At 40.2% G+C, this 24,004-nt stretch overlaps 1 protein-coding gene across 4 annotated transcripts in view; it reads left to right on the forward strand.

Moving 5' to 3' along the window:
- The window catches only part of KIFAP3 (kinesin associated protein 3), a 66,505-nt gene that overhangs the window by 34,056 nt on the left and 8,445 nt on the right, over positions 1–24,004 (forward strand). For all 4 annotated transcript variants that reach the window (XM_040073370.2, XM_040073369.2, XM_058421727.1 and 1 more), the window contains exons 17-19: positions 442–527; positions 8,716–8,905; positions 13,088–13,187. In XM_040073370.2, the coding sequence (XP_039929304.1) occupies positions 442–527; positions 8,716–8,905; positions 13,088–13,187 (376 nt within the window). The remainder of the gene's footprint in view (positions 1–441; positions 528–8,715; positions 8,906–13,087; positions 13,188–24,004) is intronic.

A 24,004-nucleotide genomic window follows, 5' to 3' on the forward strand; every position in this document is an offset into this window, starting at 1 on the left:
TTTTGCATTGCACCATTATACAAATATGTTGCATGGTCTGAAATTGCCTTAACTGAAAGTCACATTTTATTGACGCATTCAGAATGGGTTGAATTAGCCCTGGGAGGGATAGCAAGTTAGTGATTACATTGCTAACAATACAAAGAATACTTCTTCATGTTCTTTTTGCCTTTAATCTCTGTGGAATACCTGAGAAGCCATTTGGATGGTTGTTCTTTGTATCCTGTTTGGATTCCTAGGTTGCTAGCTTAAAAAAATCAAAAATAAGAAGTTGCACATTTTGCTAATTCTGGAATGATAAAGCATCAATAGTTGAAAAATGCTTTCTTGCTACATGAGATGAAGAATTCCTGCCTCTGCTTCTTAGTGAAATTTGCAGTTTGAAGCACCCAGGGTTGTAAGGGAGGGAAAAAGTTTTTCTCCTTAACAGCTGCTTTACAGAAGCCCCAGCGTACCTTATAGACCTGATGCATGATAAAAACGCTGAGATCTGCAAGGTCTGTGACAACACTCTGGATATCATAGCGGTAGGTCTGACTTTCTTTATCCTTCCAGAGCCTCTTTACACAAGAGAATTCTAACATAACTAAATATATTGCAAATTGAAAATACTGTTCTTGTGCAACTTTCTAATCATATGGATAGAAGATGAATTCTCAGAGCACAGTGACAGTCATTAGGCTGTGCATCAAACTTCTAAAAAGTGTGTATGTACTTTGAAAATTCCTACAAGTTAACTTTACACTTTTAAAAAGTGCTCTTAGACTTTAATAAATTAATCACATTACATAAGTGTGGCAAGCTTTCATTATTTCTTAGTTCTCCAAACAAGTGGCTCTTGTTACCCAGCAGCTTTATTCAGCTTCTCTGCATTGCCTGATGCCAGTATTTGTTTCAAAAAGAAAATGTGGCAGCAATCCTGACTCTGGCTGTTCCCTGCTGGAGGAATAGTCATTCTAATATTATCTTCACCTTTTGGATAGGTTTCCTTTAGGTACATAATTTAGTTTGTCCAACTATCCATGGATCACAGTAAACTTTCAGGACAGTTGTATTCCACTGCTAAACTGGAAAAAAGAAAGAATACTAAATTATCAAGTGCTGTTGAGGATTGCAGTGACTGTACATCCTTTTGGATATAGAGTAGCTGTTATGAAATAAAATTTTATAGTCAATTTAACTGAGTCAAGAGCAGCAGTACCTTTGTCTCCCTATTGCTTCTTCAATCATTTACATTGTTCCTTTTTCAGTTGAATTATCTGTATTGCAGCTTGTTCTCTGAAAAGTTTAATACAGTGTAAGGCCTAAGTTACAGTGCGAAATACTGTATATAGTCTAGTTTGCCTTCTTCTGTTATACTCATTAATAATGTCTTCTAATTTAATAGTCCCCTTGAACCAGTAAAATGAAAATGACATAACATTTTCTGAATTGGAATTCTTTTTATCTGGCTCTGTTTTTTCTTCATGGAGATAGGGAACGAAAATTTGTTCCAGTGGCAGAGTTCCTGTTGATACTCATTAAGGAGTAGATTTAAACTCAGATGACTTTGCACTCAGTACTTATTTATGATGGGCATCATGTTCAGGTTAATACAATCAGCTGTTTCTAGGCACTTTTCCAATGGAAACAGTGAAGGGATTTTTTTTTTTTTTTTAAATCTGACAATCTGAGTGTATCCAACACTTGTTTTACCTTGGGGCCAGGGCAGTTCCCAAATGACTCACATGTTGGTTTGTTCATATGGAGAAGCTTTACAGTGAGGTGTGTTGTAATATCTAGTTAGTGAAAAATTGCTAGTAATATTATTAAGCAAAATTTATAGAATCTAGAAGAATCAACATACCAAAATACAGCTTCATATTCAATATTACCATCTTAGTAAAATGTACTTGGCATTTTTCCTTCCTAGCAACACGAAATCTTTATGCTCACCGTGAGTCAGTGAGGAGTGCTAAGATAATGGATGGGAAAAGCTTCTCAACTTGTAAAAAGTGCTGGACAGGACTTTCAGGGTCTTGAGGAAGAATAAAGGGAAGAAATGATGTGGTACTGTGGTTTTTAGGGGTGGAGGAGAACATGACAAACACATACTGAGAGCAGCTTGCATTGTCGTCAGTTATATTTTGCCTTCCTTGTGGAGCAATGCTACAATTAGAATGGTGTTAGCTGGTGAATTAGAGTTCCTTTTCCAAGAAGATCTTTCTGGTCTTATTATCTGAGTGTTGGGATTATAAATTGCATAAACACCATGGCCCTGAGGGGAACAGAAAGCATAATGTGCTCTCTTTTTCTGGAAGACAAAGAGAACCATTAATTAATTGATTGCTTTCTCAATCACGTTGGAATCTAGTTGCACTTGTGTCTCTCAGTACAAAAAAATCACTAGCAAAAAAGGCAACATATTCTAAATAGTGATGGTGGGAAATTTAAGAGAGCAAGTTATCAGAAGCTCAGATCTTGATAGGTGTTAAAGGAATGTTAAAGCAGGCTGTAAACACAGAGGTGTTTGGTTGTGGGGCAGTTTTACACCAGCAGAGCCTGCTGAGGTGTCTAAACAATCTCCAAGAGTGGTGGAACTTCTTATCTGGGCTAAATCCACAGCAAGCAAACCTGCACTCTTCACTCTTGTTGCACACATGCTGACAGGAATAGGTCCTCTGATGGAAATCAGAAAATAAATGTTGGGGAGTAGATTTGAGAATAATTTCTACTCAGGCAGACAAATGCTTCTTTCACTCATCAATGAGCTGTATATACTGTGATTGAAATAGCACTGGAGAAAATCACATGGCTTATAAGCCTTAGGGGAGAAATGCTTTCTGTAGTAAAGTAATTGTCACAGAAATTATGGAAATGTTACACTAGTGATGATTTGTTTAATATAGCTTGGCTGGACTCTGGCACTGATGAACTGAAACAGATGTGCTGCTCTAGCACAGTATATACTGGGCAGTCTCAGCTTTGCACTGGGAGAAGCAAGATATCCCTTTTGTCAAAAAAAGTCTGAGTTGATGATTTAGGAATGCTTCGGTCTCAGTCATGTGCTGAGCTTTGGCAGCAAGCAGCCAGTTCTGTGTGCTTGTACCCCTAAATTGGGGCAGCTCTCAGGGCTAAGCTGAAAGCCTGGAATCAGCAGCTGGTATAGGAGACTCAAGCAAAATAATTCCCTTTTCCCCTGCTTCAAAAGCCTGGACAACTGCAACTCCAAGCTTGTGGAAAGAGATGTCAGCTTACTTGAGATGATTTTATTCTGTTCACCTTAGGCAACATTATAAAGAGCCAGGGGGGCTACTAATCTTTCAGGTTTCTTACTCTTTTTCTGCTTCTAGCTCAGTTTTATTGCAGCCAAACTATTTTCCTCATTCATTCAAAGGATATTTAATTAACCATCATCAGATCCTAGGACTCTATAGTCTGACCCTCCCCCTTTCCCCCAGTTTTCCTCTTCAGTGCCTTTGCAGTTTCGAATCCAGACCTGCTATACCATCTTGTTTCTCTTATGGTCAAGAGTGGCTCACAATACTTCCTGCAGGAGTGAAAACATCTTTTAGATAGTTACAGCATTGTCCATGGGATTTAGGAAAAGGCCTCATGCCTAAGGGGTTTTTCTCTTCTTCTTTGCCCTGGGTATTTGTAACGGATGACAAATAATGTTTGCCTTTTATGGAATTCATTGTTAATGAACAGCTTGCATCTTTCCATGTTAGCTAAGCTGCCTGATAGAAATCCTCCATGTTGGGAATGCTGGAATTTCACATAAGCAGCAGGAATGTGCTGTGAACCCTCTGTGCTCTGGGATTTGGGGCCAGCTGTATGAGATGTTGGCCAGCTCTCTTAGAGTCAAGGAAGAGCAGACCACAGGGATTTGGTGTGGGCTTTATTTGAATAGGCATCATGCTCTGAAAATAGATAACCTTTGACTCCAGCTTGGTGTCCTCTTTCCATGAAGGGTGCTGTAGTCACTCCAGGAAAAAAGGTTGTGCCTTCACTTGACAGGACCCCCCTCCCCTTTCTGTGGTGCATCTTGTTGCCCTGTTATCCTGTCGCAAACATGAAAACAGAGGGGTGGGCAGAAGGGCAGCGAGAGGCCGGGGCTGCAGATGAGTTGCTGAAGTTTCCTCTGTACGTTGTTCGATTTGCCAGCACTCTGCTTTGGTGTTGCTCACTTCTTGTGGCTCTGCCTATAGCAGAGTAACCACAGGCAGCTTTAGATAGAGCAAGAGTGTCCTGATTGTTTTTGTCTTCACATAAAACCTGCCTTGGACAGATTCCCTTTCAGCACTGGTGCCTGCTCTCTGGATTTGCAGGACTAGGAAGGTGGGCCAAACCACTCATCTGTTACTTACATAACAGGTTGCCAATGAGATATCTTAAATTCCTCCAAAAGGGAGGGAAAAAATGTTTCTCTAGTATGCTACTGCCAATATAGGAACTTTGAGGGTGCCCTACATTTTATGGAGCCACCTAAATTTAGAGAGTATCAATCTTTTTTTCTTGCCCTGCCACTGGTTTCTGCCCCCAGATTTCTGTGAGCTTCCTGACAGAATATATTTATAGTAGTGAAGCTGATTGTGAAGCAGTGATTCCAGGTTGCACAGGTGTAAGTGGTGGAAGGATTTTTATTTTCCTGGTCTGTGAAGGAATTGCCCTGCAGTGGTACTTACCCTAAGGTAGGTGTGGAAGACACCTGCAGAAGGTGATCCCTAACATGTGTTTCTCTCCTTGGTTTATAGAGGTACAGAGTTAAAATCCCATGCCTAACTTTTGGATAGCTAGACAAGATAAATCTTTTATTTCTTAGTAAATGGTTAATTTAATCTTTTGTGTAAACAGTAGGTTTTTAATGACGAATGTAACAAATCACTAAGTTAGAGCCTTGAACGTAATGAGCATTCTACTTATTGCATAGCAGTTTCATTTCAGTATGAGGAATCACATCAAATGAACCCTATTACAGACCCAATTAAAGGGCAACCACATTAAAGTGAAAAGGAAAATCTGTTTTTCATCAGCTGTGAGAGAACACAAAGCAGATCTGTGTAGCTCTGTGTTATCCTATAGTGTGTTAATCAGATACAAGGTGTGACGGAAGCCAGTGACAAAGGGGACCCTGATAGGGAACAGACACGCTCTGATAATAGGCCAGTTAACGCTTCATAATATTTCAATGGTTCAGTAGTAAACAAAGCTGGAAGTAGAACTTCAAAAAGGATGGCACATTCCTCCCAGAGTCAAGCCATACATCTTCTATGACACTTCTGGATTTATGGAAACCGAATGTTAAAACCAGTGATGTCAGGGAGCTCCAAAGAGAATAAAATCAGCTTTCAGAATTCCTGCTTTTAAGTTTCTGACCATGACTGCGGTGTTTGAGGGGGGTGGTGTTGGAAGATAGGCACATTCTGTTCACCTTCTCATTCTCCCTTGCAGTGCTTTTCCAGTAGCCTAACATTTAAAAGAACTGGAGGGCTCAAAGCTATAGCTGTATCTCCATAATTTTTAGTTTTCTAGTTTCATGTTTGCAGAAATTCCCTTGTAAAGGAGTGCTTCATGTGTTTAAAAACCAAAACCCAACCAAAATGAAAAAAACCCCACAAAAGAATAAAAAACGTTTTAATAGCTTAAAATATAATTACTGGAAGACTTGCAGTGTTTTAGGGAATTGTTTTGTTCTAAATGTCTTTAATTTGGTTTCTCTGTGCCTTTTGGCTGTAGTCCTGCATTTACAGCTTTTCTTCCATTCTGATGTTATTCCATTAATCATTTACCCAGTGGTGGTTCTGCATATTTCCGTGGAAAATCTACACACATTCCTGATCTAGCACTACTTAAATGAACTTCTTTTTGTGCTGAGGTTATGTAAATCATTCTAGATTATTGCATATCTTCCTTTTCTGTGATTGCTGCCAGGATGAAACTCCTGACAAAACTGATCATTGATCTAGTTCTGGTGCAGTCACTTCTTTGTGACATTTGTACCTTGCTTTTTTTCTCTGGGAATGAACAACAAGAACAAAGTTGCCGAAGTATTTGAATGGATAAATTGTGATTTTTAAGTAACGTGCTGTTCAATTGCTAATACATTTTCCAAAATTTAGATGAATGATTGAGGAAAAATACGTGGGAGTCTTAAACCTCTTAAGATAGGATGGGAAATGCAGAATATATAGGAATATTCTGCCCTGTCATACGTAGGAATATTCTGTCATCATCTGAGGGATAAATCAGTTAGAATCTGAGAAATGTTAACTGATTTTGCAGGAGGATATAAGGAGTTGATGTCTATTTCTAACAGACATTCAGCATGTTCAGACAGTGGTGTGAATGGAACTCTGATGTCAGGAAGTGGGATACATTTAGGATTGTAACTAAGGGACTATTCAAGTGTTTTCAAAGTGCAGTGACGGTAAATGTGAATGAAGTGATTTTGCTGATGGCCTTTTGGCTTTTGAGAACTTTGAAAAGTAAATGGGATAATGTAAAATGGATTCAGCTTTCACAGAGGTTAATCTAATTAGCTGTTTGTTAAATTTGTTTATTTTCCTCCCTTTCTTTGCAATCATGACTTCTGGGAATAGTGTTCTTGAGACTGCAGTATAATTTCTGGCAGTTACACGATGTTTCTCTAAAGCTTGTAAGTAATTCACAACTGCTGGAGGCTGACATAATAGCCAGCCCAGGGTTTAGCTCTGGCAGATGCAGCAAAGGAGCTGTTTCCAAGGTGCTGGTCAGATGTCATCACTGAAAGTCATGCCTTGTCTTTTTTTAATGGGTCATTTTATAAATCTCAGTGATGAGCTTGCTTTTTCCAAGCTTTTACCGTTACTTCTAGTTTTGCTCTTTAATCAAGAGTGGAAATGAGCTGGGGAAAAAAATCAAGAAGTAGCCTGAGGTGTTCTTTTCCAAATAGTATGAGGTGTAAGTGTGTGTTTATTGGGTTTTGGTCTTGACTTTTCTCCCTCCCTAAGGCTGCAGTAATACTGACAGAAAGTGGAATTTTGCTTCCCTAGGCAGTGAGAGCATCTACAGATCCCACAGGTGATACCTGCTCTGGGTGTGGAAGTTGTGCAGGACACCAGGTTTTGGACAGGATCACTGAACAGGAATGCCAGCATGGTGAGGAGTGGAATTAGCAAGGTCTAGGAATTAGTGTTGATCAGAGGTGGAATTGGAGAAATTGAGAATAATGAAATCTTGGATGTTCTAGATACTTGTTGGCAATGTCAGAGAATCCTTTGCCAGACAGGCAGAACCAGCTGGCTTTTGTGTTATCCTCCAGTGAAAAGGTGGAAAAGGCACAGAGTTTTACATGTGGAACATATGATAGCAATGAAGACAAGGCTGGTTAAGTATTAAGTCAGTTTAAAACCTCAATTCAGACTATAGGGCTTTTGGAAGTTTAACCTGAGCTACTAAGCCACCTTATTCTGCCTTCTCTGCCATTTTATGGCCCCTGGTTGTAGACAGATCTACTTCAGCATGTCTAGCAGGAGCAGAAATTCCCACTTCCACAACCAAGGCATTGTCACTAATTTTGTGTTGTCTTCCTGTTCAGGGCTAAGTAAAGCAGATTTTTAAAGCCTTAAACTGCTCCAGCTTAGATCTCTGAGGAAAGTCTGTCTAGATCATGTGTGATCACTGTGAGAGTTAAGAAATTATTTTTAACTTTTCTCTCCTTTGTAGTTAGGTTAGAAAATAGTGGAGTGGGATGTATTTCATGAGGATATTTCTTCCACAAGAAGAAATAGTCTGGTTAGGGACGCTATTCTTGCTCATACTACTTTGGTTTAAAAAAGCACAAATTGTGGTGCATTATTTGTGACTATTCCAAGATACCATCTGCAGATTTATGTTGATGAGCTTCCTAGAGATAGCTGGGCCCTATCTTCCCAGCAGGATTGAGGAACTGAGTGTTATCCATGGGTTGGTGCTCCCTCTGTGGAAATCACCACCCCCAAAATCTCTTCTGTTTAGAAGATCATTCTCTGAACGGCTGATTGCAGTGACCATAGGCTGTGTCACCTCATGCTGGTGTTCTTTTACATGAATATCACATCACTTGAGTGCAATTAGGCTGTAATCCGGATTGAAATTTCATGCCTGCATGTTTTTCCATAGTGACTGGAACCTATGTCCTGTTTTATTCAGCTTTCTGGAGAAGTTCCCCTCAGAGTTTACTTGCCTACCATTTTTGTGGTTGTTCAACATTATACATAAAATTTGGCATGAAGTTGAAAATTAAATTCTTGCTGGAGCTCATGAAAGAAAAGAAATTTATTTGTTTTATCAAAGGCTTTTTTCTTAATAGATTCTTTTATTAACCAATTGTCCTAGGAAATACTCATCTAATGAAGATGTGCAGGGTATTTGGCCAGTGTTAAAAAAATCCCCTGAAGATTGGCAGTAATTGGGTCTTCTTAAACCAAATGAGGAGACTGATGACAGAACTGTTCTGTTCAAAGCAGGAGTTTTTTCTGGATGGTGTAAAGTTCCTAACCATGAAGGGAAGGAACTGCTGCATCACAAGCTAGAATAATGCCCAATGCTTGCAAAATCCCTTCTTTGCTCTAAGAACGTGCAACTGAGTGGAGCATTTAAATCACTGGGCCCTGAACTTGCATCTTTTGCTGATGTTGGATTTCCCTGACGTTTCCTGTTACACCAGCTTTGTCTATAGCTCATCCTAAACCATTGTGTGGTGATTTTTACCAGGAATATGACGAAGAATGGGCTAAAAAAATCCAGACAGAGAAGTTTCGATGGCACAACTCGCAGTGGCTGGAGATGGTGGAGAGCCGGCAGATGGATGAGAGTGAGCAGTACCTGTATGGGGATGATCCCATCGAGCCCTACATCCATGAGGGGGATATTCTGGAGAGACCTGACCTCTACTATAATGCAGGTAAGGCAGAACCTGTCAGTATTTAGCTCTGGGATTGCCACCTCTGCATTTGCAGTGGGAGCTTGAGCTGGGCTTGACTCAAACCAGCAGGGCAATTCCTGTTCTGTGGCAGCGGGAGCAGCACTGATGCCAGCCAGGGATGGGCTTGTCCTTGCTGGGGCTGATGCCTTGGAGTGGCTACCTAGAACAAAGGCTAGACAAGATTAAGAGAGTAAAAGTGGGTATTTATTAAAGGCCTTCAATAGATACAGCTTGGCCAGTCAAAAGCCTCAAAGGGGCTACACCCAAGATGGACGATGGTCAGGAGTTTTTCAGACAATTAAAAGTTTGGTCCTTTTACACATCAGGGGTTAATCCTCCAATTACAGCTTCAGGTAATGAAGTCATATTCCCCTAGTTTGCTCCCCCAGTTCACTGTTGTTTACATCTCTCAGGGCCTGAGACAGTGAGGTGTCCTTGAGTTTCAGGCCTAGAGAAGAATTACTTTGTCTGACCAAAATGTGAAGACAGTAGCTAACACTCTATATGGAGTTCAGAGTTACACACTGAAGCAGTACAGGATTTGAAAAGTATAAAAACTAAAATCTTAAGGTGTCAGGGTGTTAGTAATGGATTAAGTACTGCATATCCATGATTTTAGGAAATATTACAGGTCTGCAGGAATATGAATAGACCTGTCTCAGAGAGCTGATGGACCATGACAATGGAGTCAAGTAAAAGTGACCCAGCCTTGTCCTTCCCACCTATTTCTTGTGTCCATAGTTTGTTTCCTCTGTAAACAGAAACCTTCTGTCATCTCTGCTAAATTCACAGCTGTGGAATTTATGCAGAATTTTGTTCTGCCTATTGTGTTAGTTGTATAATGGGATTTTTATTGCAGATACTGATGAAAGACTTCAGTTGAGTCACAGCAAACTCATAGAATCCTTAGCAGAGGCCATCATTCTGTAACTTTGAACTAATCTATCTGTATGATTTTTGCTGTCGTATATCTAGGATTTAGGGAAGCATGTGAATCTCTTCTGTGAATGCTGATTTATCTAATCCAGTGTTCCCAGCTATTCAGGAGGAAGGTTCAAAAAACTTCGCTGGAGACAATAATGAAATAATTTGCCCAGTGAATAAATGTCTTCATAACTTTTTGTAACTGGGAGTTGGCTTACCTTCTCAAACTTGTGGGTTTAGATCCTTCTCAAACACCTGGAAAACTGAGGGCATGAATTTTTGCTTTTATTTTTTTAATTGCTGGGTTTGAGTCTGTGTTTTTCATTTTCCACATAAGTGTCCAGTCCTCTGCCATGAAGCATGAGTCACAAAACTCTATGGCTCGGGATCAGTTTTCAGGAAGAGTAATTAGAAAAACCAAACCACTAAACCCCATCGTCTTCACTCATAGTTGCTGCAAGAAAATAATTGTGCAAGATCTCAGTAGCATTTCAAATACTGTTCTCAAAGGATATCAGAACATAAGGCTTCTTTTTCTTCTGTCATAGCAACTTGCCTCTTTAGTGTCATTTTTTTTTTCCCTTTTGGATTTTTTGTGTTGGAACTGATACTTGACTGGGAAGGAAAGATAGAATTCTGGTGATATGTTCTGCAGATGTTTGAAATGTGCTTTTGTTTTAAAGGCAGCCATTTTTAAAGAGTGATTATATTCAAAAGGAAGATTCACTTCTCAGGTTCATTGCAACAAGTAATTGTGTGCTTCTGCAGTTTCCTAGACTTCAGCTTTTGAAATGTGGTATCTCAAATGCGATATAATATTCCTTTGGGACATAATATTCCTTTAGAAAGGCTACAGGTTAAGGTAGCAACTGGAGCAGGGATTTGGGTTCTGAAGGACAGATCATTACTTAGTGAAAAAAACCCAAGCCCACCAAAAGTACAAATCTTTGTGCAGTCAGAAATTAAATACTTGTATTTCAGTTTGATAATTTTAGAAGTGATCTACACTGATGACTGACACTCAGTACAAGTCCCACCTTGACCATAATAGTTTTTGAGCTCACTGATGGCAAGATGAGTTCCTTATTTCATGACAGCCGATTTCTCTCTTGCACAGTAACTTAAATCTACGTGAAAAATGTGGTAGAATCTCTTCCTGAGCTCAGTGTCTCTCTTGCTCTGAAAGTATATAACCTAATTTATGTTGAAATGTACATAACAACAGATGTCCTTTAACTGTGTAATCACATTTTCTGCAGCTGATGCTATCCATGTGCTTTCATTTTCCTGTAAATTCATGTGAGCCATAACTCTGAGTGTTATGGTTTGACTGTTAACACTCTTGATTGAAGACACTTTAAGTAGTGGTAGCAGTAGCCTCAGAGTTAAAATGTAGTGCTTGCTTTATTGATACAAAGACAGAGGTTCTTTTTAAGTTTCTGTGCTCTCAAAGAAGAGAAGTTTTAACCCAGCCTGAGTATTTAAAATGCATAGTCACTTAAATTGCTTTTGGTCTGGAGTGCTGCAGGTATAAAAGTGATTACAGTCCTCCTCATTTCAGTTCAGCGGAGCATACAGACTAGGAGGTGAGATAGAAAAATTTGGCACAAGTCTTGATAAAGGCCATTTCAACTTCCCTTTCACTTCTTTGGACATTTTCTATTTGTGTGATGTCACAGGGCACCCGTGTCCCACTGACCGTGCTGGGAGAGAGGAATATTGATCCCTGCCAGATCACTTGCTTGTCAAGTCATACTCCTTCACATACTGTACACACATGTCTGCAATTAGAACATGGCCATGTACAGCAATCTGATGCTGCTAAAATGTCGTCTGATGATGGCTGGCATTTTTCATTTGCAATCTGCTGCCTTGCATTCAGTCACTTTCCCATGAGGTATTGTCTTCTAAATGAATCTCTGTAGCACCTCATCAAATGTCTGTTAGAAATCTAGATGTGTCAATTCTATTCCTTTTATCACTTGTCACTATATTATCTTCAAAAAACATCAGGTAAATTCATAAAGCACGGGGAGATTTGTTTGAATGCCAGAGTCGTCATCTCTAAGCCCTTGTGTCTGTAAGTAACTTTCCACCGCTTCCTGTGCAGGCAGTTTTAGTAGTTTTGAAACCACAGAGGTTAAGCTAAGTGGCCTGTGACTCCCTGGATCTTATCTCTCGTTCTTTAAAGTGGAATGGCATTTGTAACTTCCTAGTCATTAGGAATCTCTTTCTTCCCTCTCTTAAACTCTTAATGTATCAGTCTGGATGTACCTGTTTCTACCCTGGTTTTATGGGGATGCTTTGTGCACTTCAAGTCGGGAATCATTTTCATACAGTAATGGAGACAAACTGATGTAGGGTCTGTTTTAATGAAAGAGCTTGTTTTACCTGATTAGAGCATAATACTAATTACCAAGTAAGAACTGTGCCCTTAATATTAAAAAGAAATGTGTTTTGTGAATGGGAACAGCAAAGAGTTAAGCCGGGCTCCCATTCAGGTGGGGTCAGTTCAGTGACTTTACTTCAAAGACACTCTCTGGATTTACATTGATGTAACAGAAGGAAGATGTTAGCTCCTGATTTTCTTTTCCTCATAAAGCAAGAAGAGACTGTGAAGCCTTTAAGGAATACTTCTGGCTTTACGAATGTCTGCATCTTCATATGCCAGTGTTGTAACATAAAGGAAGCACAAAAAATCTGCCATCTGTGTTCCTGAGAGGATACCACGTGAAAAGCCTGCTCTCGTTGGAAAGAGCTCTGAGATAGTAAAAGATGGACAAGATAAAAGAAATAGGTTTGAAGTCACTTTCTTGTTCTCAACTTCTCAACAAGTTTGAGAGGTACAGTGTAGAGTCTGAACAATTAAGACCTTTGCTGCTTTTTTATATTTACGCTGCTGGCCCAGATTAATGTTTTACTTTTTTCATTACTTGTTCTCTGGGCTTACTTTGGTGGGTGAAACAAGATTTGTCATGAAATAAATTTATAGGCTTAAGAAAGAAGGGCTAAGAGAATATTTCTTAGGTACAGCATTTCTCAAGGCAGTGGGCTGAAGCTCCTTGGAGTCCCAGTAAGGATTTTTTTTGTACTTGGAAGTTGCTGGGTTTCAGTATTATTGCTGATTTATTGTAAGTTAAATTCCTGATGAATTGCTAAAAGGAACCAGGACAGGTGGTTTTGCCTGCTTGCCCTCAATCCTGCTCCTTTACAAGTGACCATATTTTGTTTTTCTAGATGGGCTGATAGCCCCCGATGGAGCGGTGAGTCCGGATATCTTCGGGGATTACCAGCTTCAGAATGGAGACCTGGTTGGGCAGCACCCCTTCTCTGCCAAGTAAGTTGCTCTTAGTAAAGAATTCTTGTCATCCAACAATGGCTCTCCAAGTTTCTTTATAGGGCTTCATTTGTAGTGCTCAGTAATTTTTGCCCCCATAGCAGCAGGAATGATTTACATTGCACAAGCAATTCTGGCCTGTTGTCTGAATCACATGTCTGTTTTAACGTCCTAACATGCAGTGATACATCACAGCTTTGCAAAAGCTATAGAATAGAACAATAACACAGAACACACCAACCTGTTATGCCAACTACTCAAATACTCCTCAGACACTGAGAAACATCTAAAGAGAGGCTTGAGATGCTGATTACCCAGATGATGTTTGTTTCTAAGATTCTTAAATTCAAAAGAAGTCTTTCAGCTGCTGTATGTCTGGAGTTTTTTGGTGTTTTTTCATTAACCTAAGTCTTCCCAAGATATTCTCAGTTAGATTCCTGAGGGCACTTTGAAAATAGGCTGTAGGAGCAAAAGGCATCAGCATTTACTGATATTCTGTGAGATCTTTCTCTGAATTTCCCCTCTGGTCAAAGACCTCTCCTTCTCAATGTTGACAAGCTGTTCTAATTTGAATTTCTGAGTAAACTTTTCCCATGAGGTTAAAATGGAAAAGACTAATTTCCAAGAATGGAATCTTCATGAATCCTGATGCCATAGAATTTAGGACGTGCCTTTTATTAAGCATGAATTCTGTGTACTCATGAGCAGGAAATAGTTCAAAGACTTGATAGTTAAGGTACAGCATTCACTTCAACAGTATCCAGTGATCAGGATATACCCAGCCCTGGGGCTGAAGCTGTTTCTTTCCAAAGGGAGAATGTTCTTTTCATCACTAACAAGTTCAGTCACCCTTGTAAAATATAAGTTATTCACAATATGTACAGCTGAAACAAAAAAAAATGTTCCTCCCTTACTTTGGCTTCTTGTAATTAATCAAGGGTGGTGGACAGTTACTTTTGTCCATTTATTCTGCCTGTGTTGCACCAGAAAGCTGAACATTGAGTGAGGGTTGGAGTGGTGGTAACATTTTTAAGGACAAATTAAAATAACTAACATGCTCAGGGAAAAAAAGCAGGATTTGAGATGGATCTCCTAGAAAAAAGTAAATATTTATACTCAGTAAACACCAAGTTTAGAGTAGTGTGAGTCTGTGTTTGGGAAGGGGATGCTGGTGCCTGTGCTGATCGTTTCCAAATGTGCAACCTTTGCTGCAGAGCTTGCAGGTGGGAGGGAAACTGAGGTGAGTGTGAGCTCTGTGCCTCTCTTGGGGTCTCAGTTTGTGTCTCACCATTTTTAACTTCAGAACAGACACACAACCCACAAGGTGATGGATTTCCCTGTTCATCAGGACACTGGAGAGTGCTCCCAACAGTCTTCAAGCCCCCCTGGAGGTGTGGGGAAAGGTGTAGGGTAGAGCTTGTGGACTCCTTTGTTTCCAGTAAACTCAGAGGAAGTTCCAGTCAAGATACTCTTGTTTTGCCAGAGAGCTTTCAACTGGGAAACAAAACCATCTTCAGTGTCCTTGGTTAAAAAGGAGGCACATCAGTCAGCCTCAAATTGCAGTCCCTCATCCGGGAGCTCCAATAGTAACCTGCTTTTTAATTGGATCGTGTTCCAGCTAACATGAGTAGCAAAATACATCTGGTGTATACCTAGTTAAATTAAGAATTTGTAACATTTTCTTGTATGTTTCAAGGCATTCTGAAGGCTCACCTCAAGAATGAAAACATTAAAACTGCAGGTTGGCCCATTGATGATGATCTCTGGAAATATTGGGATTTCTCAGTAGAATTCTGTTTTCTAGGAAGACTTCTTTCAATACCATTTCTCCACGGGCTTATCTGCAGTCCAGACACACAGTCTAATTGGAAACAGCGTGGAGTGCTGCAAATGTTCTGTCTTATTTGTAGCAGAGCAGGAGTGAATTGTTTGATAGAATAGATACTGGCAGCTGAGTGGCGAATCCGACTTTTCACATGTGGGTCATTATGGGTTGGAACTGCTTGGCGCCAGCAGCCAGGATTTCCTGATGCTCAGACCTAATGTAAAATGCATTAGTGCTCCAAGGCATGAGCCATGGAATTGCCAGTCCCATGAGTCTGGAGCTCCCTTCTCCCAATTTGAACTGGTGTTGGAAGGTAAAACCATACGTGCTACAGAGCCTAATTAAAAATAATAGCAGCAAGTCAAGGCGCTTTTTATGTGTTATATAGTGTACATTTCAGCCATACCAAAACATAATTCTAGGGTATTTTTATGCTTACAGTTTAAAGCTAACAAGAACCTTATGTCAAGGATTTATTTTTAACCAGCTCCAGCTTTTAATAAATCAAGATTTTTGTTATAAAAATGGTTCATTTTTCTATTATTAACATTTGAATATGTTTTCAGAAACTTTTTTAGCAAGAAAGCTGAGTTGTGGTTTTCATAGACAATTAGCAAGTCCGTTAATAGTAACATGTTTTGGAAGTTCAGAGGGATTGCTAATTATGAGTAGATTCTTGGTTTTGGTCTTTTCATTTGCAATACTTTATTTATTATACATCTATTTGTTGTGCCTGTGTCTTCTGGTCTTTGCCTTTTATATTAGACTTTTCATTTCTGTAATAGAAGCAGGTTTTGCTAAGCAATGGGGTGAGTTCTGAAGACTCTTTGTCATTTAAGAGAGAGTCTCTTTGCCATTTAAGACCACCCTGTGAATTTTGAGGTAGGTAACAATTGTGAGCTGACTCCTTGCTACTCAGCCTTGAATAATTTAATCCTTTCTTCTCCTTTCTGCATTCCTATGAGAAAGAATGAGGATATGTTACCTTTTTAATTTCTCTGAGGCGATTTCCTGTCCTTGCAATGTGCTCAGAGTGGATCAGGACTTCCCCTTGCCTCCAGGAGGGTTGAAAAGGCAGCCAGAAAGTCCCACATTTTTAGTGGCTGCACATCACTGAGAAATTGAGTTCATGTTGAACTGGTGTTGGTGCCCTCAGCGCGTCACCAGGACTTAAATGTGTTGTCATCACTATACTAATTTTTGGAGCTAAAATGTATCCATGAGGAGAGGCTGTCAAGGACCACAATGAAACTCAAACTGTCTTGAAGATTTTCTCTGTAAGTGATGTTTGATAACTCAGCCCACACCACCTACCACGTGTCGTGGTGTTACTCCATTTCTGTGTTGGCTGGGGGATGCTGTTCTAGCAGAGAACCAGAGCACCCTCTGCCCTTGCAGTTCCACACTCTTTCATTTGAGAAAATTCAGGGCAATTGGAGCAGCACCTATATCTGAAGGTGCAGTTGCTGAAGTGGTTGACTCTCCTGTAATCCAGCAGGGATACCTTAAGCACCTCTTGTGGAATCCCTGTCCCAGGAGATGCTGGACCTACACACCTAGAGCTGCTGCACAGTCTTAGGAGGGTAGGGAACTGCTTTTTTGAAGTCAAACAGAATAGGAATTAAAATTATTTGAATTATGGATAGGCAGCTGCAGTCACTGGGTTACCACATTGGGGCTGTTCTCCCCTGTCATTTTCAGGAGGGAAACATGAAAGTGATAACATTGTCACAAAAAACATCTGTTGATCTGGGGAATTGGGTGCAGTGTCTCAGAGGCTTTTTTTCAAAGACACTGCCTTCCCTTCATGGGATGTCTTGGACTTTTCCTTTGAAACCTGGAGTAGTGTTACTCTCAGGAGTTGAGAATGCCACCTCACATGATCAATTCTTGCATTGTGAAGTAAAGAACAACTTTGAAGGGAATTGTAAAAGTATCTAGCCCTGCATTCAGTTTATAGACTCACTTGCATGCTTGCCGTTCTGGATATGTTCACATCCTGATAATTGTTATTCCTGTTATTTCTGTTACTCATGTTGTCATCATGAAGCAGAAGCCGCACAAAAGTGAAGGCCTGGGCAGCTGCCATTTTTCTGATAGTGCCACCCTGAGAAATGTTTTGTTTCTGGGGATCTAGCTTGTGTGTTTTGCAGCTTCTGTTTACAGCTCTTATCCCTGGACTATATTCTTAATGGAGTTATACTGTTACATATGAGGCCTATAAATAGAATTATTTCAGAATGTAACATCCACAGGACCAGTGATAAAGTCCATAAACAGCATCTCTTATTTTCCTCAAAGGTTTGCAGCAGAATGCAGACAGATTGTAAGGTATGTTTTCCATTCAGCAGAAAAGACGTGGCTGAGAAGGTTGTTTTGACAGCTTCTATGCAGGTTTTTTTCATTGGCTAGGAAAAGACTTTTGTGATTAGATTACCAGCTTTGAATCATCTTACTGTCTTTCAGGAGCAGATGGGCATTAGAGATTTGAAATTTTCATCTGTTATTAAAACCTGAATTCAAAGTTTCTGCTTCGGATAAGGCTTAATAATGAGTGAAAGTTTTATGATTGTGGCAAACAAAAATCCCTCACCTTTGGCTGATATGATGACAGCTTAGTGTCTGAGCTGCAGGGGATAAAGACCAGCTGAAAGACATCTTCCAGAATCTATGGTCATTTATCAAATTTTAATCACCTTCTGGAGACTAATTACTTTCTTAAGACGCAAACATAATAGTGATGGCTAAGTACCTTATAATAGAGATAGCCACAGTATTTTTCTTGGCCTTTAGGGGCCACTTTTTAACCTTTCCCAGCTCCAGCGAGGTAATGGTACAAACTCTTGAGTGCAAAAGCCAATTTTTGGTTCATATCTTCAACAGATATTCAAATCTTCTCTGTCTGTAGCTCTGAAAAGATTAATAGTTAGGAATGCTAGAGCTGGCCAGAACTTTTTTTTCCTGAGGAAATTTTCTCCAGTGCAGGATCCTTTAACCTTGGTATAAAATGCAGCGGAGCTGCCATTGCACAATTCTCATTTTCTCTGAGACAAGGCCTTTCTGTGTGTGCTCTTCCCAGCATGTGCACTCCCAGCTCTTCCCAACAGAGATCTGACTGAGGCTTCTTCCCAGGAAGCAGTGAGGTTTGGCATGTCAAGCACAGCCAGTTTTATTGGGGTGACTGCACGTCTCTGTCCTTGGTGGAACATCTTTCCTCTTGCCTGGATTTACTGCCTAAAGCTGTAGCTGCATGTCTTGTTTTTGCCATGGCAGGTCATTGGGATGTTGTGTGAGCTCAGTGTCTGGAGCCAGGCCCTCGCAGGCTGCTCTGTGCTGGCCCCAGGGGAGCTGTGGCTGCTGTTGGCAAATTCCAGGGTGCACAGCCGGGCCCTTGTGTCTGGGCTTGATGGAAACAGGACCTGGCCACAGGTTCTGGTGCCCCAATGCTCTCAGTGTGGCTTGGCTTCTCTGTAGCTGAGCTAACATGCGATGTCAAGTCCACCATGAATGGCAAGAATGCTCTTATCTCTGGCCTTTTTTCACTTGGAAACTCTGATGAAAATCAGATGCGAGTTTTCATGGTGAACAACCTAGAGCTGTAGCCCTTCATGCCTTTGGTTGCTGCACTGTGGTGTGAGCTCCCATCTGGGTCAGGTACAGGAACTGCAGCAGGTGCTGGCAAATGTGCACTTTGTGAATTATTATCAAATGCTTTTAAATGGTTGTACCTGGAACTTACATCTTGCTTTGACATTTAGAGCCATGTTCCATATAGATCCTCATCTTCAATTAGGTTTGCCAAAGGAAAGGACTGAAGGAATTGGTGATCTTTGTGACCCTGTCAGGGAGTGTGTCTCATCCATCTTCTATGATCAGTAAAGTTCAGCACAGATTATTTAGAAGTTGGAACATTCACTTCCCGGCCTTTCAGGAGGTAAAAACAATCTTGCAGTCTGTCTCTGAGGGTGAAAAACCACTCTGTGAGCAGACAGCAGCAGGGATCAGTGGCAAAACAGTGTTTCATGCTCCTTTAGACAAAAAGCGTTCTCATATGGGGTCTGTGCTGAGAATACCCACATCTCCTTCCTCCTAATTTGAATAGAGGCAGTAATACTTCCCTGTCCTAGAGGCAGACATATAGTGAGTATAAAATCTTGTAATTATTGGAAAGCAAGCCTAAGAAAGTATAAATTACTATTACAAGAGGATTCTACTTTGAACCATTTTACCATAGTAATATTTCTTACAGCTCTGTGCAGTATTTCTTCTTTTCCGTAATTAAACCTTATTTTAAAAACAAAGCCCAACTTAGTTCCCTTTGCAATGTGTTCAGCAGAGTTGTACTCAGCTTCTGCCATTTGGACACTATTTAATTTGCATTTCCCAGGAGAATTGAATTAGGTTTTATTAGTAAATTGGGCCTATAACCTTGCAGGCAGGTTTTATGAGTTTATCACACATCAGTATTAGCAAATTGTAAATCCCACTGAAACGAATTTGAAAAGGCCTTAAAAAAAAGCCCAGAACCATTGAAGTTCCTGGACACAAATAGAGAGCTTATTTTGATTGGTTTATGTGTTCTTTTTCTTTTAATCCCACAAAAATCTTGTTAGTGGCAGCAGAGTCACCTTTTTTATCATATTCTGTTGTCCTAATTGTGCCTGCATGTCTAGTTTTATAGAAGTTAAAGGCATTGACTTCCTGGGGAACTGGCAGAGAAGTTTTGCTCTTCAGTGCCTATCCACGTGTTATATACCCCTGGAATTGGGATTTTGCATCTAAAAGAATGTGAGAAGGCAGTGGGAGCTGCTGCCTTTTGGAGTATTCTGGTCACAGTCTGGGACAGGCATATTGAAAGACTTTGCTTGAGTGCTTCAGGTCCTGCCTGGATCATGGTCTAAAATGACCCAAAATTCACCGTGTAGTTACTTTCCTTCAGTACTGAAATGGGGCAGTGGTGCTTCCAGAACAGGAAGGTTTCATTGCTAAGAGCTTTTGAATGTGAGCTTGAATTTCCTTGTGTGTCTTACAGTAATTTGTTTCTGCATTAGTACTGAACTAGAGCTCTCCTTGTCCTTTTCTGGGGTTTTCTTTTTGAGTAGTGGTCATATTCCTGCTAGCTGTCACTTCATTATTTTTTTCATACTGTCTTCTCAAAGCCTTGTCTATGGAAATGCTGCAACCTGATCATATAATCCAGTTTAGATGCCACTAATAAGTGTCTGAGCAAATTCTGCTGTTATGCTGTGGACAGTTACTGGAGCATTTTTGAAGACAGGGGTGTGATTATTCCAGAGGATGAAGATTCTGCCCTATGGCCCATATTCATCAATAAGATTTTCCCAGAATTTGGAGAACTTCTGCACCACTGAAGGATTAGGGCTGTAATTGAGAAATAGCCATAAAAGGAAAATATTATTCATATCCAATATTTGATATACAACAACTTTTGAAGGTACTTGAGTGTTTATTTGTTTCCAATGTGTTCTTAGGATCAGGAGAAGCTCCTAAGCAGCTCTCCATGTATCCCACACACACAGCCAACGGCCACAGTCCTTGAGAGCTGATGGCAAGGTAGGCAAGGAAGCACAGGTGAGGAGAAGGGAAGTTGCTCCTCCAGAGTCAGGTGCCAGAGCTGGAGCAGGAGAAGGGAAGTTGCTCCTCCAGAGTCAGGTGCCAGAGCTGGAGCAGGGCAGGGCTCTCCTGAGTGCTCCCACAGTGACCAGACCACACCACCTCGCCAAGGTGTGTGGTCTGGAGCCGGGAAGGATCAGGTTGCCCTTGTTTCATTTACTGTAAGAGAGATTTAATTGCTCCCAACAATTGCAGCAGTATGGGAGAGATGAAATAGCTTGCTGGGGAATATTTTAACACAGTTAAAATAGCGCAGTTTTTTCAGCAAGTTGCAGATGCCATTTGGGAAGAGAATAAGTATTGAGGTTTTAATGCACTTCAGCTCTTTTGGAATACAGGATACTTGGGCCTCTTTCATTTGCAGTCACTTCTTTTACATTTTTTTAGTTGCTTTTTTATTTTATTATATTCCACCTGCAGTTGGCCTCATTTAACCATCATGGTTTAGGTGGCTATTAAGAATTTTAAAAGAATACCCAAATGCTGGAGCAGTGAGCTCAAGTCCTTTGGAATGTCTTACCAAAAAATTCCCCAAACCTGGGTCTGTCTCTTCTGAAATGTAACATTAATTAATTCCCACGTTCTGTCTGCTGCTCAGTCCCTCCAGATGTGCTACTAGGAATAGACTGGCTCCCTGTTACAAGCCATCTGGGCTCTGTAAACTGATTTGCACTTATATTAAACAATAAGTGAACAGAATGCGGAAGAGTTATTAAAGCAAATGTACATTGCATATAAATCTCAAAGTAAAATATTAAAATGTAGTAAAGGGGAATGGAATGTGCAAATGAAGACCTGCTTGTTTTTAATGAGTTTAGCTGTGACCTTCTCAATTTCAACCAAAAGAAAAGAATTTTATTTTTCTCTTTAAAAATAAAAAAAAAAAAGAAAAAGAAACTATAAAACTGCTTACAGAAGTATCTGAGACAAAAACAAGGAAATATAATGTTCTAAACTTGACTGGTCCAAACCACTCAAGCTGCTGTGACAGCTCATAAAACTGAGAGTAGTTTTTAACTGGACTCTGTTTTACATTGCCAGAGTGAATTTTCCTTGCAGGAAGTAGCCAGAAGGTTTATTTAGTTTCCAGACTGCTGCTTTGATCTTTCCATTCTGTCACTTCTCAGGTTACATAGCCCTTTTTCACTGCAGTAAATCTGCAACAGTTAATGAGAATAAAATTTCCTCCTTCTCACTGATCACATGCTGTTAAATGCCAAACCACAGCCAGCAGCATATTTGCAGAATTCGGCTGCACTGTACAAAAACAGCACAATCAGTTTAATCTTGTTGGTTTTGTAATTCATTTTATTGAGCTTTCCTTTTTCAAGTGAACTATTTTATCAAGACAAGTGGTTGCAAGGCCAGATCTGGAAGAAAGATTTAAAACTGTAATAAAGCGAGGGGTGTTTTGTGTGCTGGGTTTAAGCATGCTCACAGGATTCAAAATTAAACTTAAAATGAGGAGTTTTAAAAAGGCCCATATATCAGTGGGATATTTCTTGTGGTTATTATCTGAACTGAACATGTGCTCTGAACAAGTCTCTAGCATAAAAATTAATACATCAAATTAATTTCTTTGCCAAATACTTAAAATTGGTTTGATTCTAAAACTTTATTCTGATTCTGTGTTTATCAGCCTCAGCCATCCAGCTCCAAAGACTGACCCACCCTTTTCCCTCTGGAAGACTAAGATGATGTGTTTTTTTTTTAACTCTGAGACTTAAAAAAATAATAAAATTGCTTAAAGAGTTTATTTGCCTTCAGGGTTTTGAGCTTTTTAAATTTTTTTTTTTTTCCAATACTCCCCGATCAACTTTTTGGTCTGGAAACATTTGATTCTTCATTTGTTTGAGTGTTTTATATAATAATGTATCTAATATAATAATCTATCAAAGATACAGCTCTGCAAGAACACATTCCTTGTCTGTATTTGTATCTGCCTTGTTTCCTGATATATTCAGTGTTACTCCTAAGGAAAAGAAGTAAATTAAGAGACATTGAGATTTACTTTCTTCTTGATTTTCATGAAAATCATTGCTGGTTTAGGATAGATCTTGACAAGATTTCACTAGGGCCCTGTGCTGATGTAGAAAAGTGTTTGAAATCAGGACAATCATCTGATTTCAGATGGTGGTGGTAAAATATATTTAAAGTTTCTTCATCGGTAATAACACTGCAACTGCATTTGGTGTGTGCGCTCAAGCAAGCGCTGCAAATCCCCCAGCAATGTTAACTTTCAGAAGAGGCTTTGAAAGCTTTTATTGGCTGCAGCTGGAAGTCAGAGCAGAACAGATTTCTTGGTTCTCCCTCCCTCCTTCCCTCCAGCATCTGGATTCTCATCCACAGCGGGCTGCCCTGCAGACAGCACGATGTCACCAGTTGCCCTGTGGCCTTGGCTTCTCCAGGCTTTGGTGCTCAACAGGGAATTTTGTCCCCATTTTTATTGAAGGACAGAACTGAGTGGCTGTGCTTGGGCTTGAGGAGTTTGTATAAACATTTAAAGGGAAGATTCTCCACCAAAAAGCTGCCTTTTTGCTTCAGCTGCTTATCTCCGAGTACATTTTCAGTGACCTGCTTTAGCACAGGAAGCAAGGAACATTTCCTGTGTGGAAATGGGAAGCCTAGTGGAAGTTGGAGCAGATCCTGATCTGGTCAGTGACACCAGTCATCTCTGTGAACTTTAGCATCTTATTTTGCTCAGGCAGTTGCCTGAAGCGTTCTGTACCCAGCCTAACACTGAGCTTGCTGGAGAAAATTAAAAGAGAGGTGTGAAAGCTTCCCAAGTCGGGCCTATTCCTAGTTCAGATTAAGGCAGTGTACTCTTTCAGTACACTTTGGACTTTGCAAGGAGAGAGGGGGAGGAAAGGACATCTCGCTTTTTTTTGCCTGTTCCTCTGGGCTTTTAAAATTTATTTTAGTTCTTAATTAATTCTTAAGAAATGGATGTATCTAATCAGTAGGTTTGGGCAGTTGTTGAGCCAAGAGCACAGGAGATGTTTCTGTCAGGCTTATAATGGAAAGCCAGAGCTCTTGATTTCCGTTCCAGCTCTGTCTGTGCACTTGACCTTTTAAGAAATCCTGTAGAGAATGGCTGAGAAACTCCCTGTCCCTGTGTCAGACCTGTGAGGCTGACTGCAGGAATGCTGCAGGAGCTCTACCGCTGCCCTTCAAAGGAACAACGTGGCTGCATGAAACAACTGCAGCCTTTGAGCTGCTGTTTTGCCCCCCTGGCTCTGTTGGGGATTGGTTCCTTTTCTAGCAGAGCAGAAATAATCTTTTCTTTTTTCTAAAGGGTCTTACAGAATAAGCAAAAGTCTTTTCTGTCTATGTCAGAAATTTGAGTCTTCTCATTACT

This window comes from Hirundo rustica, chromosome 9 (assembly GCF_015227805.2).
Source record: "Hirundo rustica isolate bHirRus1 chromosome 9, bHirRus1.pri.v3, whole genome shotgun sequence".
NCBI lineage: Eukaryota > Metazoa > Chordata > Aves > Passeriformes > Hirundinidae > Hirundo > Hirundo rustica.